Source organism: Eriocheir sinensis, chromosome 33 (genome assembly GCF_024679095.1).
Source record: "Eriocheir sinensis breed Jianghai 21 chromosome 33, ASM2467909v1, whole genome shotgun sequence".
NCBI classification, from domain to species: Eukaryota; Metazoa; Arthropoda; class Malacostraca; order Decapoda; family Varunidae; genus Eriocheir; species Eriocheir sinensis.
Genome location: NC_066541.1, coordinates 1,167,025 through 1,183,099, shown reverse-complemented (window position 1 = coordinate 1,183,099; position 16,075 = coordinate 1,167,025). Strand labels below are relative to the sequence as shown.

General features: G+C 51.2%; 2 protein-coding genes across 5 annotated transcripts in view; both read right to left on the bottom strand.

The window, feature by feature from the left end:
- The window catches only part of LOC127006502 (epoxide hydrolase 4-like), a 58,605-nt gene that overhangs the window by 36,450 nt on the left and 6,080 nt on the right, over positions 1-16,075 (bottom strand). The gene's annotated exons all lie outside the window — the stretch shown is intronic.
- LOC127006503 (uncharacterized) lies at positions 24-12,263 on the bottom strand. The gene is made up of 2 exons (XM_050876448.1): positions 10,257-12,263; positions 24-1,444 (listed from the first exon to the last, which is right to left on the bottom strand). The coding sequence occupies exon 1, from the start codon at positions 11,474-11,476 to the stop codon at positions 10,412-10,414; it is 1,065 nt and encodes a 354-aa protein (XP_050732405.1). The 5' UTR covers positions 11,477-12,263; the 3' UTR covers positions 24-1,444; positions 10,257-10,411.

Sequence of the window (16,075 nt, the reverse complement as noted above, 5' to 3'; positions counted from 1 at the left end):
GTTTGGGGATGGTAAGATGGGTTTGGGGGTGCTAAGATGGGTTTGGGGGTGGCAAGATGGGTTTGAGGGTGGTAAGATGGGTTTGGGAGTGGTAAGATGGGTTTGGGAGTGGCAAACTGGGTTTGGGGGTGGCAAGATGGGTTTGGGTTTGGCAAGATGGGTTTGAGGGTGGTAAGATGGGTTTGGGGGTGGTAAGATTGATTTGGGGGTGGCAAGATGGGTTTGAGGGTGGCAAGATGGGTTTGGGGGTGGCAAGATGGGTTTGAGGGTGGCAAGATGGGTTTGGGGGTGGCAAGATGGGTTTGGGGGTGGCAAGATGGGTTTGAGGGTGGCAAGATGGGTTTGGCGGTGGCAAGATGGGTTTGGGAGTGGTAAGATGGGTTTGGGGGTGGCAAGATGGGTTTGGGGGTGGCAAGATGGGTTTGGGGGTGGTAAGATGGGTTTGGGGGTGGCAAGATGGGTTTGAGGGTGGTAAGATGGGTTTCGGGGTGGTAAGAAGGGTTTGGAGGTGGCAAGATGGGTTTGAGGGTGGTAAGAAGGGTTTGGGGGTGGCAAGATGGGTCTGTGGGTGGTAAGATGGGTTAAGGGGTGGCAAGATGGGTTTGGGGGTGGTAAGATGTGTTTGGGGGTGGTAAGATGTGTTTGGGGGTGGCAAGATGGGTTTGGGGGTGGCAAGATGGGTTTGAGGGTGGCAAGATGGGTTTGGGGGTGGCAAGATGGGTTTCGGGGTGGCAAGGTGGGTTTGAAGATGATAAGATGGGTTTGGGGGTGCTAAGATGGGTTTGGGGGTGGCAAGATGGGTTTGGGGGTGGTAAGATGGGTTTCGGGGTGGTAAGATGGGTTTGGGAGTGGCAAACTGGGTTTGGGGGTGGCAAGATGGGTTTGGGTTTGGCAAGATGGGTTTGAGGGTGGTAAGATGGGTTTGGGGGTGGTAAGATGGGTTTGGGGGTGGCAAGATGGGTTTGAGGGTGGCAAGATGGGTTTGGGGTGGCAAGATGGGTTTGAGGGTGGCAAGATGGGTTTGAGGGTGGCAAGATGGGTTTGGGGGTGGCAAGATGGGTTTGGGAGTGGTAAGATGGGTTTGGGGGTGGCAAGATGGGTTTGGGGGTAGCAAGATGGGTTTGGGGGTGGTAAGATGGGTTTCGGGGTGGCAAGATGGGTTTGAGGGTGGCAAGATGGGTTTGGGGGTAGCAAGATAGGTTTGAGGGTGGCAAGATGGGTTTGGGGGTGTTATAGTAGGATATCAATGTATTATTATTATTTAATATCACCACGAATTAGGCATACAATTGTCAATGGAAAAACCCACGACAGATAGATCACGCCACCTTATAGGAATGTCGTCCGTCAGTGTCTACCGTCTCAGTTTTGTATACTTCGCACTCCGATGGTGCGTGGAGGTCACCTTGACATACGTGACCAATTGTAACAATTATTTTCCAACCTGTAACTCGCCACTCCTTCACGAGAGTCCGACTGACACACAACGACAGTCGCTCTCGTTCCGTCGCTTCTTGTACATAAAGGCTACGAATATAATTCGCCTTAAGGAAGCTGAAGTCTTAATCAACACCCTTTAAACGCCCCCCGACAACCCCGTTACATTTGGTTGGCAGCGGTCACCCCGCGCCTGTGCCTTCGCTACCTCGTTCTCCTCCAAGCCACGAGAACTCACCAACAAACTCCGGGGACAGGCGTACAAGGGAAGAAGGAGTCAACGCACCTGCCGTCCGCGGCAACGCACCTGCCGTCCGCGGCAACGCACCTGCCGTCCGCGGCAACGCACCAGCCGTCCGCGGCATCTCACAAGGCGCCAGCTACAAGCATCTCACAAGGCGCCAGCTACGTGCAACTCACAAGGCGCCAGCTACAAGCAACTCACAAGGCGCCAGCTACAAGCAACTCACAAGGCGCCAGCTACAAGCATCTCACAAGGCGCCAGCTACGTGCAACTCACAAGGCGCCAGCTACAGGCATCTCACAAGGCGCCAGCTACAAGCAACTCACAAGGCGCCAGCTACGTGCACCTCACCAGGCACTGGCTACAAGCAACTCTACAGTTGTCCAATCTACATGCCTACAGGCTCTACAGCCTCCGAGCCTCGAGCACACCAGCAGCAACTCTACAGGCGTCCAGCCTACAAGCCTCGAGCACACCGGCTACAAGCAACTCTACAGGCGTCCAGCCTACAAGCCTACAGGCTCTACAGCCTACAAGCCTCGAGCACACCAGCAGCAACTCTACAGGCGTCCAGCCTACAAGCCTCGAGCACACCGGCTACAAGCAACTCTACAGGCGTCCAGCCTACAAGCCTACAGGCTCTACAGCCTACAAGCCTCGAGCACACCAGCAGCAACTCTACAGGCGTCCAGCCTACAAGCCTCGAGCACACCGGCTACAAGCAACTCTACAGGCGTCCAGCCTACAAGCCTCGAGCACACCAGCTTCAAGCAACTCTACAGGCGTCAAGCCTACAAGCCCCGAGCACACCCACAGGCCTACGCAGCCGAACGCGAGGGCCACAATCTACAAGCCGCTCCCCCGCTTCAAGCCGGCACTGCTACGAACACTGCAAGCCACTCCACGATACGGCGGAAGTATTCACACCAGCAACGAGGAGGCACGCCCCGCTGACCTTGGGACACCCCGCATGCCCCTCGCTCCACAGCTGGCGGCACCACCGCCGCTGCCGGGAGCATCGGCCCAAACCTCTTCCGGCAAACAGTCAGCAAGGGTACCCGCGGCCATCTCCCGGTGACTGCAAGCTGTTCCCACTACCGTTTCTTGCAAGGCGTCTTCTCAAGAGGTTACACACCCAAGTCGTCTTATCTGCCACCGCCGCCCATCTCTTACTATAACAAGGACGACGCGGCCATCATACGTCTGGCGGCAGTGTACCGGCTCCCAGCCGCGCCACCGCGGCCGCTCAAATTGCTGGGTCAGCAGTTTTTCAACCTCCATTGCGAGTCATCCGATGTCAGCCCATCCCTCACCTCTCACCGCCGCTGTGGCCGCGGCTGAGGTTCCCTGACGCCCCTATAACGACTGCACGTACCCCAGGGCATCACAAGCCGTCGCCCTCTCCACTACATCAGCTGATTAATCTTGGTATTTGTGGATATTCCCTTCTTGTCCAAATATGCCGACTCGGCTTATTTTCATTATTGTCCGTGCAGGGGCACGATTTTTTTTATTTCTGTGTTCCTAACACTGTTATTCAGTCATAATTGTGAGAGTAACGTTCATTCACATACGATATTGATTCTTTCTTATTGTTTGCTAGCGAGCCTATTGAGTATAGTGTGGGTTCCCTGATCAAAGTTAATCTTCATCAGTGTGCCTTGCCTCCGTTTTCTTTTCACCGCTCGAGAGAAAACGTGAGCTTCAATGGTATACTCACTTAACATACCACCTTTTTTATATAGTTATTCTTTCTATATATACCCATATCATTAGGGCATTCCATTATAACCTTAACTTCTATTACGTCTAAACAGGCACCTTGCTAGCCATTCTTTCATTCATTCATACACGTTCCGTTTATTGGTTCATATTTACAGCTATCAACATATGCTCCTATTTTGTAAATGATTTACACCATAGTATGAACAAAGACACTCTCGCTAAACTCGGCGACACCTTTCAACAGTTGGCTCGTCCTTCAAGTGAAGAGGGACTGGAACACAATACTACAACTGGTGAATTTACTAAGGTAATCTTATGTTCAGGCACTCATTATTTATCAATTACAGGCCGCAGAATTCGTTCACCCCCGGGTTCGTCTGCATACTTACAACCCACTCAAGGTTCAAGGACACCCTCACCAGCATCTCCTCGCACCAGCCGCAGTATTACAGGCTCAAAGTAAGGTCTCTCTCACCTGTAGTTTTTGCAAACAATCAGGACATTCTGAACATTCTTGTTTCGCGAAACGTAGGGAATCAACACATTCAAGACGGGGCTCAGATAGGAGGTAAGGAGGTTACAGGGGCGGGCATCATTCATCACACAAGAACCCTAGGCCAAACCATCAGCGGAAGGCTGCCTTTTGCCATATCCACGGGAATTGTTATCATGATTCAGACAGTTGTTCTGCAATACAAAAGGCCAAGGAGGAACAGAAGTACAAGTCCTCAGCGGACAGTAAACCACACTCCTCTTCTCAGAATAAAAAGACATGACTTCGTGACAGCCCCGAGGCGTACATCCAAGTGTCCCTTAAGGAAAATACTAATTGGGAGCAACATGACTCCGTCATTGCCGCCTTGGGACGGACAAGCATAATTGCCCTCCCTTGCAAGGTGGGCAAAATTTCACTCACCTAAGCGGTTGACACAGGTGCCACAGTCAATGTCATCTCCGACTCCGCTTACAGGTCTCTGACACGACAGGCGAGTGGGGAAAATTGGCCGCTCCAAGAGAACGACCTGAATGTGGTAGGCGTGACGGGCACCACTTTGGGAATCCTTGGGCGAGTACCACTAACAGTCAGCTTACATGAAAAAGTATGTCCCTTTCGAAATTTCTTTTATGTCTCTAGCAGGTTTGCTTTACCTGTGGATGGGATCTTAGGATTAAACGCCATGAAAGACCTGCACATAACCATAAACCCTGAAAACAACGCGATCGTGTATCAAGGCCGACGCATACAGGGGATGGTAAATCCATCGCCTCTGTCAACTGTAATCTCCCCCTCAGAGGTGGAAAATGACTGACCCACCACAGACTCAGGGACTGCCACCGCCCAAGTGTCACCTCTTACGGTCAAACCACACGAAAACATTGCAGACTTGTGGCGGACAGTAACGGGAGTCGTAGAAGGTCCTCATATAGTTCCGGATCGTGCTGGAAAACTTGTTAAAATCCGTTTGCCTAACGCCCCTCCGACGGGCAGTGATGTGTGTATCGACGGAGTTCCTCACATACACCGCGTGACGGTGGAGGTAATTCTTGCGACAGTCAAGGAGGGAGGTTTTGCAGAGGCATTGGTAATAAACACGTCTGGATCCCCTGTATCCTTAAAACACGGTGTTCGATTATGCCAGTGTCTAGTGTATGGGAGAAATGTCGCCCCGGAACCAGCTGAATACCCTTCAGCCCAAGTCTCAGGCATAACCTCGGCGTGTCAGGCTTCTCCCGAACAAGACACAGCTAATTTAGAGGCATTCCTAAAAGTTGCACACTATTCCGAAATTAAGCCAACCTTAGTCCAGCTTCTGGAACATTATCGGGGGGCGCTTGCTCTACCAGGCGAGCCGCTTGGAGTTACGCAGTGTGCTGAACACCACATTAAGTTAAAACCCGATACAAATCCTGTATATATCAATGCGTACAAGCTCCCCCACAGTCAGAGGGAGGTGGTGCAACAACTTATCTCTGAAATGTTAGAACAAGGTGTCATCAAAGAATCGAATTCCCCGTGGAATTCACCCTTGTGTCTGGTTCCAAAGAAAGACGGTTCTTATCGTCCTGTGATTGATTTCCGGCGTGTGAACACCGCGACCGTGGATGATCATTTTCCGCTTCCCGTTCTTAGAGATCTTCTGATGTGTCTCGGTAGAGGAAATAAAGTCTTTACGAGTCTTGATCTGGTCAGTGGCTACTGGCAACTGCCCATGGCTCCCGAGTCACGTGAAATAACGGCTTTCAGCACGCCTCATGGCCACTATGAGTGGACGAGGATGCCGTTCGGGCTCAAAGGAGCTCCCTTGACCTTCCAAAGGACAATGAACAGTATTTTTGGTGACTTGCTGGGCAACTCTGTCTATGTGTATTTAGACGACATCATCATAGCAAGTAAAGACGTGCATGCACACATGGAAACACTAAAAGCAGTCCTACACAGACTTCAAGAGGTCGGATTAAAGCTCAAAATCACCAAATGTGAATTTTTAATGCCTCGGATCAAGTTCTTGGGGCATGTCGTGGACGAATTCGGCATCCACACAGTGGACGACAAAATAAAGGCTATTGCCGAGTTCCCTCAGCCAACGTCTGCGGACAAGGTACGGTCTTTCTTGGGTGTCGCAGATTATTACAGGCCTTTCATTAAGGACTTCGCAGCACGCGCGAAGAATCTTTTAAAGAAAGACGTACCATTTCAGTGGCTCCCAGCTCAACAAACGAGTTTTGAGGATTTAAAGAAAGCGCTTACACAGGCTCCGGTCCTTGTCTTTCCGGATTTCAAGGACCCCTTTCAGCTTTGTACCGACGCTTCGGCTAGTGGAGTAGGAGCCGCGCTGATGCAAACAGATAAGTCCGGCAAAAAGCATGTGATAGCGTTCGCCAGTCGAGTACTTACAGCTCCGGAAAAGAACTATTCTGTTACCCACCTAGAGGCTCTTGCCATTGTGTGGGCTCTGAAGCATTTTCGTGACATAGTGATGGGGTACGTAATTGTGGTGTATACGGACCACGCGGCCATAACTGATCTTTTCAAGGGAAAAAACCTACACGGTCGTCTGGCAAGATGGTTCTTAACGATCCAAGCATACAATCCGGAGATAAAATATATCACCGGGAAAACAAATGTGGTCGCAGATGCCTTATCTCGGAATATTCCGATAGGCGCGATTACCACCCCAGAGGTCATCCACAACTTCACTTCACCTGAGCTACACACTGCTCAGCGAGACCACCCTGTGTGGAAGAGGTTAATTTACGCCCTCGAGTCGGGAGACGAATCAAACCTTCCTGAATTGCCAGTTCCCTTTTCACAATTCTTCCTATCAGAGGACAACCTCCTTTGTAGGTCATGGCCAACCAAACCGGTACCTATAGACCAACTGGTCATCCCAGACAAATACGTCCCCGTGACGCTTAAGCTGCTCCATAACACACCCATTGCGGGTCACCCAGGAAGAGACAAGACGCTATGTCACCAGACGAAAATTCTACTGGCCCACATTACGGGTTGATGTAGAAAAACATGTCGCACATTGCGTCGTTTGTGCTAAGCACAAGGAGTCCGTCAAAGGGCCAGCACATATGTTGCAATACCCAGTACCAGAGGAGCCATGGGATGTTGTTAATATAGACTTATTACAGCTCCCCCAGAGCCAACATGGCTCGCGCTACTTATTGGTGTGCGTCGACCAGTTCTCTAGGTTTCTAGTTCTAGCGCCTCTCAAGGACAAGACAGCCACACGCGTGGCCCATGCCCTCGTGACTCACGTGTTGTGTCCACATTCGTCTCCTCGAATTCTTTTGAGTGACAATGGCACCGAGTTTAGGAACTCAGTATTGAGCGAAATAGGCGCTCAGTTTAACATCACGCAATCTTTCATCACAGCTTACCACCCAGCTGCTAATGGGTTGGCGGAGAGGGCTAATAGGAAAATCTTACAGGTCCTCAGGCCTATCGTGAACGATCTCCACGATAACTGGGAGGATTGGCTATCGCATATAGCCGCTTCCATAAATACGTCGGTAAACGACTCTACGGGGAAGTCTCCCTACTACATCTTGTATGGGGTGGAGAAACGTCTTCCGTACGACTTCCTAACAATCCCACAACAACCTCTCTACAACATTGATAGGTACGCACAACAGCAGATGCATATGTTTTCCAAGATACACCCAGAAGTTAGGTGTACGTTAAAAGCTACGAAGGTTGAAATTATGTCAAAACAACACAAACAGGCCGTCCCGGTGAATTTCAAAGAGGGTGATACATTCATGATTAAGCAAGCGGAAAGGAGTTCGAAACTGGGGGCTAAATTTGTGGGTCCTTACCGAGTTGTTCGGAATGTCAGGGGAAATCGGTTCGAGGTTCTCGAGTCGAATAGTGGAGTCAGTCTAGAAGTTCACAGTGATCGTCTGAAAGTAATTCCCTCACCTTTGGACCTTGATATTGGTACTTCCCCCTCAGAGTCAAATGTTCATCAAGATAATCCCAACACCCATAGCTATAACTTGAGACCACGGGTTTAGATACTTCATTCCCACCACTTTCAGATCATGATGTTGCGTTTTCTGACCATCTTGTTGTCCCTCGGCTCCCTGCTTGCAACAACACCCATCCACCTGAAGCCTGGTGCCCTCACGGCACACATAGGAGAGGTCTTCCTCATAGAAGATGTGCTCCTCGTAAAATATCCATATACTTCCTTGACCAACACCACGGACACAATCAGGATAGTCTCAGAAAAACTACTCGGTATGGCAGACGCCATACGGGCTACCAAGACTAGGGAATCAAAGGCACCTTCTAGTACCAACTCGCTGACTCTTTTTCAACTACTGGAGGATAGGATTCTGTTCTTACGGGGAAAAGTTGATGAGGTAAACATGGATTATAGTTTTCACTCAGTTCACTCTCGGGTAAAGAGGGGGTTGCTCAACATCGTTGGGTCTGCCTCAAAGTTCCTTTTTGGTACGGCTACCGACGAGGACGTTCGCGATTTGCGGGACCACTACGCTCATGTACTTTCCTTTGCTGCTCGAAATCGCAGGGTGATCAACGCCAATTGTAGAAAATTTGCGCGATTGCATACTAACATTGAGGAACTGCTAGAGCAGACAAATAAGATGATAGAGGTTATCAACATAGTTGTCAAACAGATCGACCAGGTGAATCAGTTTCTCCTCCTAGATCAGGCCTTGCATGTATTGGAAAACGTCATTAACTCCGTCGCAACGGCTAATCAGCAGGTTATTAGCAACATGGTTGATGCAGCGCACGGTAGAGTCACACCTGCCTTGTTCCCTCTACACGATTTGAGAAAGACTGTCCAGATCAGGTATCAAAATTATAGCCTAACTCCCTTATTCACCCCGGACATGAGTCAATATTTTTACCCCTTGATTGAGTCCAGCCTCACCCCTGATGCCATAATCATACATGTTCCATTTCAGACGGCGGACGTGTTTGAGGCACACGAAATTGTCCCGTTCCCTTTTTCAGCAAATGACAGTGTGTTAGCCCTGGACACGTCCCCGTCTCTTGTTCTAATCGCGAAGGATTTCGCTCTGTATTCAACGTGTTGCTTCTCACTCTTGCAGTATTTCATTGAGACGGTGTTCTGTCGATTATATTGCTCTGCGTCTCTCTTTGCCTTCCTTCCAGTTCAGGGAGGATATGCGAGATCGCCCTCACCCGCGTGAACGCGTCTGACGCTCTTTCCTGTGCCCTACAAGCAGCTAACACCAACGCCTGTTTTCCATAAGAACTTTCAGGGTCTGCATTATTTTTATTTCCCTCAGTCATTCTATATATCGGTCATCTGCCGGAGGTACCACTTATCAACGGGTTACTGGTCACTATGCCATAGCGGAAGCATGCTATATCCGCTCCACTAACATAACAACGTACTCGTCCCGGATCCGTCTGGTTTTCACGGCTAATATTTCCCATCGAGTGTTTCCTCTACGGTCTCTCGATGACATTCATTTCTCCAGCATCTCGTATGTGACTAATTCCCTTAATTCATTGTCTTTCGCAAACAAAACAGAGTTTGCGGAAACCCTGGAGGAAACGCTGCCTGATTATTTGCATCTCCCCTACCTGTACCCTGGATTTTTGGTACCAATGTTTCTGATGTTCGTCAGTCTCGTCGTCATGTGCTACCTTATTAGGAGAAACTCTGTCCTGCACGATTATTTGGTTGTGCAGACACGGCGACTGGATGCAGGGAGGCCACTGGCAAGGTAGTTTTTCCTTTTCTCAGACAAGTCAGGGGACAGAAACCTGGCTGCTCCTATACTTAACATTGTACTATGTTTCACTACTGTATTTTTTTTAGGAGCTAGATCAACGTTTCATTGTCTGTACCTATGCCAGTTGATAGCTTCTTATACATGTGTCCTTATATTTATCTTTTGAGAGGTTTCTTATGTTTCATGTCACACACGTTGTGGTTTCCCTCTCACTGTTTATATTATAACTCCACATCTGTTCTTACATAGCCAGTGTTTTAATATAATTGTATCATAGGCAGTCTAGTTGACAAACTCCCGCTATGTAAGTTCATGGTAACTAGACTGCTATTTAAATTTTTGTATATCGCGAGGTCGCGATCACTGGTAGGTGACCGAGCAGTGTTATAGTAGGATATCAATGTATTATTATTATTTAATATCACCACGAATTAGGCATACAATTGTCAATGGAAAAACCCACGACAGATAGATCACGCCACCTTATAGGAATGTCGTCCGTCAGTGTTTACCGTCTCAGTTTTGTATACTTCGCACTCCGATGGTGCGTGGAGGTCACCTTGACATACGTGACCAACTGTAACAATTATTTTCCAACCTGTAACTCGCCACTCCTTCACGAGAGTCCGACTGACACACAACGACAGTCGCTCTCGCTCCGTCGCTTCTTGTACATAAAGGCTACGAATATAATTCGCCTTAAGGAAGCTGAAGTCTTAATCAACACCCTTTAAACGCCCCCCGACAAGCCCGTTACAGGGGTGGCAAGATGGGTTTGGGGGTGGCATGATGGGTTTCGGGGTGGCAAGGTGGGTTTGAAGATGGTAAGATGGGTTTGGGAGTGCTAAGATGGGTTTGGGGGTGGCAAGATGGGTTTGGGGGTGGTAAGATGGGTTTGGGGGTGGTAAGATGGGTTTGGGAGTGGCAAACTGGGTTTTGGGGTGGCAAGATGGGTTTGGGTTTGGCAAGATGGGTTTGAGGGTGGTAAGATGGGTTTGGGGGTGTTAAGATGGGTTTGGGGGTGGCAAGATGGGTTTGAGGGTGGCAAGATGGATTTGGGGGTGGCAAGATGGGTTTGAGGGTGGCAAGATGGGTTTGAGGGTGGCAAGATGGGTTTGGGGGTGGAAAGATGGGTTTGGGAGTGGTAAGATGGGTTTTGGGGTGGCAAGATGGGTTTGGGGGAGGCAAGAGGGGTTTGGGGGTGGTAAGATGGGTTTGGGGTGGCAAGATGGGTTTCAGGGTGGCAAGATGGGTTTGGGGGTGGCAAGATAGGTTTGAGGGTGGCAAGATTGGTTTGAGGGTGGCAAGATTGGTTTGGGGGTGGCAAGATGGGTTTGGGGGTGATAAGATGGGTTTGGGGGTGGTAAGATGGGTTTGGGGGTGGCAAGATGGGTTTGGGGGTGGTAAGATTGGTTTGGGGGTGGTAAGATGGGTTTGGGAGTGGCAAGATGGGTTTGAGGGTAGCAAGATGGGTTTGGGGGTGGCAAGATGGGTTTGAGTTTGAGGGTGGCAAGATGGGTTTGGGGGTAGCAAGATGGGTTTGGGAGTGGCAGGATGGGTTTGAGGGTGGTAAGATGGGTTTGGTGTTGGCAAGATGGGTTTGGGGGTGGCAAGATGGGTTTGAGGGTGGCAAGATGGGTTTGGGGGTGGTAATTTTTTTTTTTTTTTTTTTTTTTTTTTACGTCGTTGCCTGTTGCGCCGGTAGGCATCTTCCTGGTGAGGCTGATGGTCGGCCCAAGGCTTCTTCCAGGTGGGGCATGATGGTCGGCCCAGCCCGTTCTGGCGCAGGCGAGTGTTTATAGTGGCGCCATCTTGCATTGGCTCATGCTGCCCCCCGGAACTCGTTCTTGATTCGCTTGGACGGCTTCCTCTAGAGTCCGGGTTGTTGGGTGGTCTTCAGGACAGCATGTGGGTAGTTTTAAGCCACTCGGCGGTGACTGAAAAATCCGAGTGGTAGCGTGGGGATTCGAACCCGCGTCGCCCATCACGCGGTGAATGTGGGCCCAGTACGCTACCAGTTCGGCCACCGCCTACAAGATGGGTGGCAAGATGGGTTTAGGGGTGGCAAGATGTGTTTGGGGGTGGCAAGATGGGTTTGGGGGAGGCAAGATGGGTTTGGGGGTGGTAAGATGGGTTTGGGGGTGGCAAGATGGGTGTGTGGGTGGTAAGATGGGTTTGGGGTTGGTAAGATGGGTTTGGGGGTGGTAAGATGGGTTTGGGGGTGGCAAGATGGGTGTGTGGGTGGTAAGAAGGGTTTGGGGGTGGTAAGAAGGGTTTGGGGGTGGTAAGATGGGTTTGGGGGTGGTAAGATGGGTTTGGAGGTGGTAAGAAGGGTTTGGGAGTGGTAAGATGGGTTTGGGGGTGGCAAGATGGGTTTGGGGTTGGCAAGATGGGTTTGGAAGTGGCAAGATGGGTTTGAGGGTGGTAAGATGGGTTTGGGGGTGGCAAGATGGGTTTGGGGGTGGCAAGATGGGTTTGGGTGTGGTAAGATGGGTTTGGGGGTGGCAAGATGGGTTTGAGGGTGGTAAGAAGGGTTTGGGGGTGGCAAGATGGGTTTCGGGGTGGTAAGATGGGTTAAGGGGTGGAAAGATGGGTTTGGGGGTGGCAAGATGGGTTTGAGGGTGGAAAGATGGGTTTGGGGTGGCAAGATGGGTTTGAGGGTGGCAAGATGGGTTTGGGGTGGCAAGATGGGTTAGGGGTGGTAAGAAGGGTTTGGGGGTGGCAAGATGGGTTTGGGGTGGTAAGATGGGTTTGGGGTAGCAAGATGGGTTTGGGGTGGTAAGAAGGGTTTGGGGGTGGCAAGATGGGTTTGAGGGTGGTAAGATGGGTTTGGGGGTGGCAAGATGGGTTTGGGGGTGGTAAGAAGGGTTTGGGGGTGGCAAGATGGGTTTGGGGGTGGTAAGAAGGGTTTGGTGGTGGCAAGATGGGTTTGGGGGTGGTAAGATGGGTTTGGGGATGGTAAGAAAGGTTTGGGGGTGGCAAGATGGGTTTGGGGTGGTAGAAGGGTTTGTGGTTGCAAGATGGGTTTGGGAGTGGTAAGATGGGTTTAGGGGTGGCAAGATGGGTTTGGGAGTGGTAAGATGGGTTTGGGGGTGGCAAGATGGGTTTGGGGGTGGTAAGATGGGTTTGGGGTGGTAAGAAGGGTTTAGGGGTGGCAAGATGGGTTTGCGGGTGGTAAGAAGGGTTTGGGGGTGGCAAGATGGGTTTGGGGGTGGTAAGATGGGTTAAGGGGTGGCAAAATGGGTTTGGGGGTGGTAAGATGGGTTTGGGGGTGGTAAGATGGGTTTGTGGGTGGTAAGATGGGTTTGGGGGTGGCAAGATGGGTTTGAGGGTGGTAAGAAGGGTTTGGGGTGGTAAGATGGGTTTAGGGTGGCAAGATTGGTTTGGGGGTGGCAAGATGGGTTTGGGGGTGGCAAGATGGGTTTGGGGGTGGTAAGATGGGTTTGGGGGTGGTAAGATGGGTTTAGGGGTGGCAAGATGGGTTTGGGGTGGCAAGATGGGATTGGGGGTGGCAAGATGGGTTTGAGGGTGGTAAGATGGGTTTGGGGGTGGTAAGATGGGTTTGGGGGTGGTAAGATGGGTTTGGTGGTGGCAAGATGGGTTTGGTGGTGGTAAGATGGGTTTGGGGATGGTAAGATGGGTTTGGCGGTGATAAGATGGGTTTGGGGGTGGCTAGATGGGTTTGGGGGTGGTAAGATGGGTTTGGGGGTGGTAAGAAGGGTTTGGGGGTGGCAAGATGGGTTTGAGGGTGGTAAGATGGGTTTTGGAGTGGCAAGATGGGTTTGGGGTGGTAAGATGGGTTTTGGGGTGGTAAGATGGGTTTGGGGGTGGTAAGATGGGTTTGGGGGTGGTAAGATGGGTTTGGGGGTGGCAAGATGGGTTTGGGGTGGCAAAATGGGTTTGAGGGTGACAAGATGGGTTTGGGGGTGGCAAGATGGGTTTGGGGGTGGCAAGTTGGGTTTGGGGATGGTAAGATGGGTTTGGGCGTGCCAAGATGGGTTTGGGGGTGGCAAGATGGGTTTGAGGGTGGTAAGATGGGTTTGGGAGTGGTAAGATGGGTTTGGGAGTGGCAAACTGGGTTTGGGGGTGGCAAGATGGGTTTGGGTGTGGCAAGATGGGTTTGAGGGTGGTAAGATGGGTTTGGGGGTGGTAAGATGGGTTTGGGGGTGGCAAGATGGGTTTGAGGGTGGCAAGATGGGTTTGGGGGTGGCAAGATGGGTTTGAGGGTGGCAAGATGGGTTTGAGGGTGGCAAGATGGGTTTAGGGGTGGCAAGATGGGTTTGGGAGTGGTAAGATGGGTTTGGGAGTGGCAAGATGGGTTTGGGGGTAGCAAGATGGGTTTGGGGGTGGTAAGATGGGTTTGGGTTTGGTAAGATGGGTTTGCGGGTGGCAAGATGGGTTTGAGGGTGGCAAGATGGGTTTGTGGCTGGAAAGATAGGTTTGTTGGTTTCAAGATTGGTTTGAGGCTGGCAAGATGGGTTTGGGGGTGGCAAGATGGGTTTGGGGGTGATAAGATGGGTTTGGGGGTGGTAAGATGGGTTTGGAGGTGGCAAGATGGGTTTGGGGGTGGCAAGATGGGTTTGGGCGTCGTAAGATGGGTTTGGGAGTGGCAAGATGGGTTTGAGGGTGGCAAGATGGGTTTGGGGGTGGTAAGATGGGTTTGGGGGTGGTAAGATGGGTTTGGGGGTGGCAAGATGGGTTTGGGAGTGGCAGGATGGGTTTGAGGGTGGTAAGATGGATTTGGGGTGGCAAGATGGGTTTGGGGTGGCAAGATGGGTTTGGGGGTGGCAAGATGGGTTTGGGGGTGGCAAGATGGGTTTGAGGGTGGCAAGATGGGTTTGGGGGTGGTAAGATGGGTTTGGGGGTGGCAAGATGGGTTTGGGGGTGGCAAGATGGGTTTGGGGGTGGCAAGAGGGGGTTGGGGGTGGCAAGGTGGGTTTGGGGCTGGTAAGATGGGTTTGGGGGTGGCAAGATGAGTTTGGGGGTGGTAAGAGGGGTTTGGGGGTGGCAGGATGTGTTTGGGGGTGGCAAGATGGGTTTGGGGGTGGTAAGATGGGTTTGGGGGTGGCAAGATGGGTTTGGGGGTGGTAAGATGGGTTTCGGGGTGGAAAGATGGGTTTGGGGTGGCAAGTTGGGTTTGGGGGTGGCAAGATGGGTTTGTGGGTGGTAAGATGGGTTTGGGGGTGGCAAGATGGGTTTGGGGGTGGCAGGATGTGTTTGGGGGTGGTAAGATGGGTTTGGGGGTGGCAAGCTGGGTTTGGGTGTGGTAAGATGGGTTTGGGGGTGGCAAGATGGGTTTGAGGGATGGTAAGATGGGTTTGGGGTGGCAGGATGTGTTGGGGGTGGTAAGATGGGTTTGAGGGTGGTAAGATGGGTTTGGGGGTGGCAAGATGGGTTTGGGGGTGGCAAGATGGGTTTGGGGGTGGCAAGATGGGTTTGGGGGTGGTAAGATGGGTTTGGGGGTGGCAAGATGGGTTTGGGGGTGGCAGGATGTGTTTGGGGGTGGCAAGATGGGTTTGGGGGTGGCAAGATGGGTTTGGGGGTGGTAAGATGGGTTTGAGGGTGGCAAGATGGGTTTGGGGGTGGTAAGATGTGTTTGGGGGTGGCAAGATGGGTTTGGGGGTGGCAAGATGGGTTTGGGGGTGGCAAGATGGGTTTGGGGGTAACCCAGCCACTGGGGGAGCAAGCCAGCTCAACTCAGTGCCGGTCCCAAGCCCGGGTAAATGGGGAGGGTTGGCGTCAGGCAGGGCATCCGGCTGTAAAACCACCTGCCAAATCCAGCATGATGAGTCTCAATGCAGGAGTTTCGACAAAGGTTAGGGCGTACCCCGGAAGCGACGCACAGAGGCCTCGCCCGATCTCTGTGATGAAGCGAGGGCTACCGCGCGGTGAGCGTGCGCGGCTAAAGAAGCCAGCTCCAATAAACATGAGAGTGGGAACACTAAATGTTGGCACCATGACGGGACGAGGGAGAGAGGTGGTCGAGTTGATGAGGATGAGAAGGATTAGTGTTCTGTGTGTGCAGGAAACGAGATGGAAGGGAAACAAGGCGAAAGAGCTAGCTGAAGGATATAAATTGTATTATAGTGGATCAAATCAAGAGGGAAGAAATGGAGTTGGAATTGTACTATCACCTGATATGAAAGAAAAAGTGATAAGTGTAACCAGAGAAGGAGACAGGATAATTGTAATGAAGGTAATGGACAGGGCATGGGGATTAAACATTGTAAGTGCGTATGCCCCACAAACAGGAGTTACAGAGGAAGAAAAGGAAGTATTTTGGAGAAGGCTGGAGGGCGTGATGGAAAGTTTTTCAGCAGAGGAGAGAGTGATGATGGGTGCTGATCTTAATGGACATGTAGGAGAGGACAACAATGGCATTGAAAGAATACATGGCGGGCATGGGTATGGAAGGAG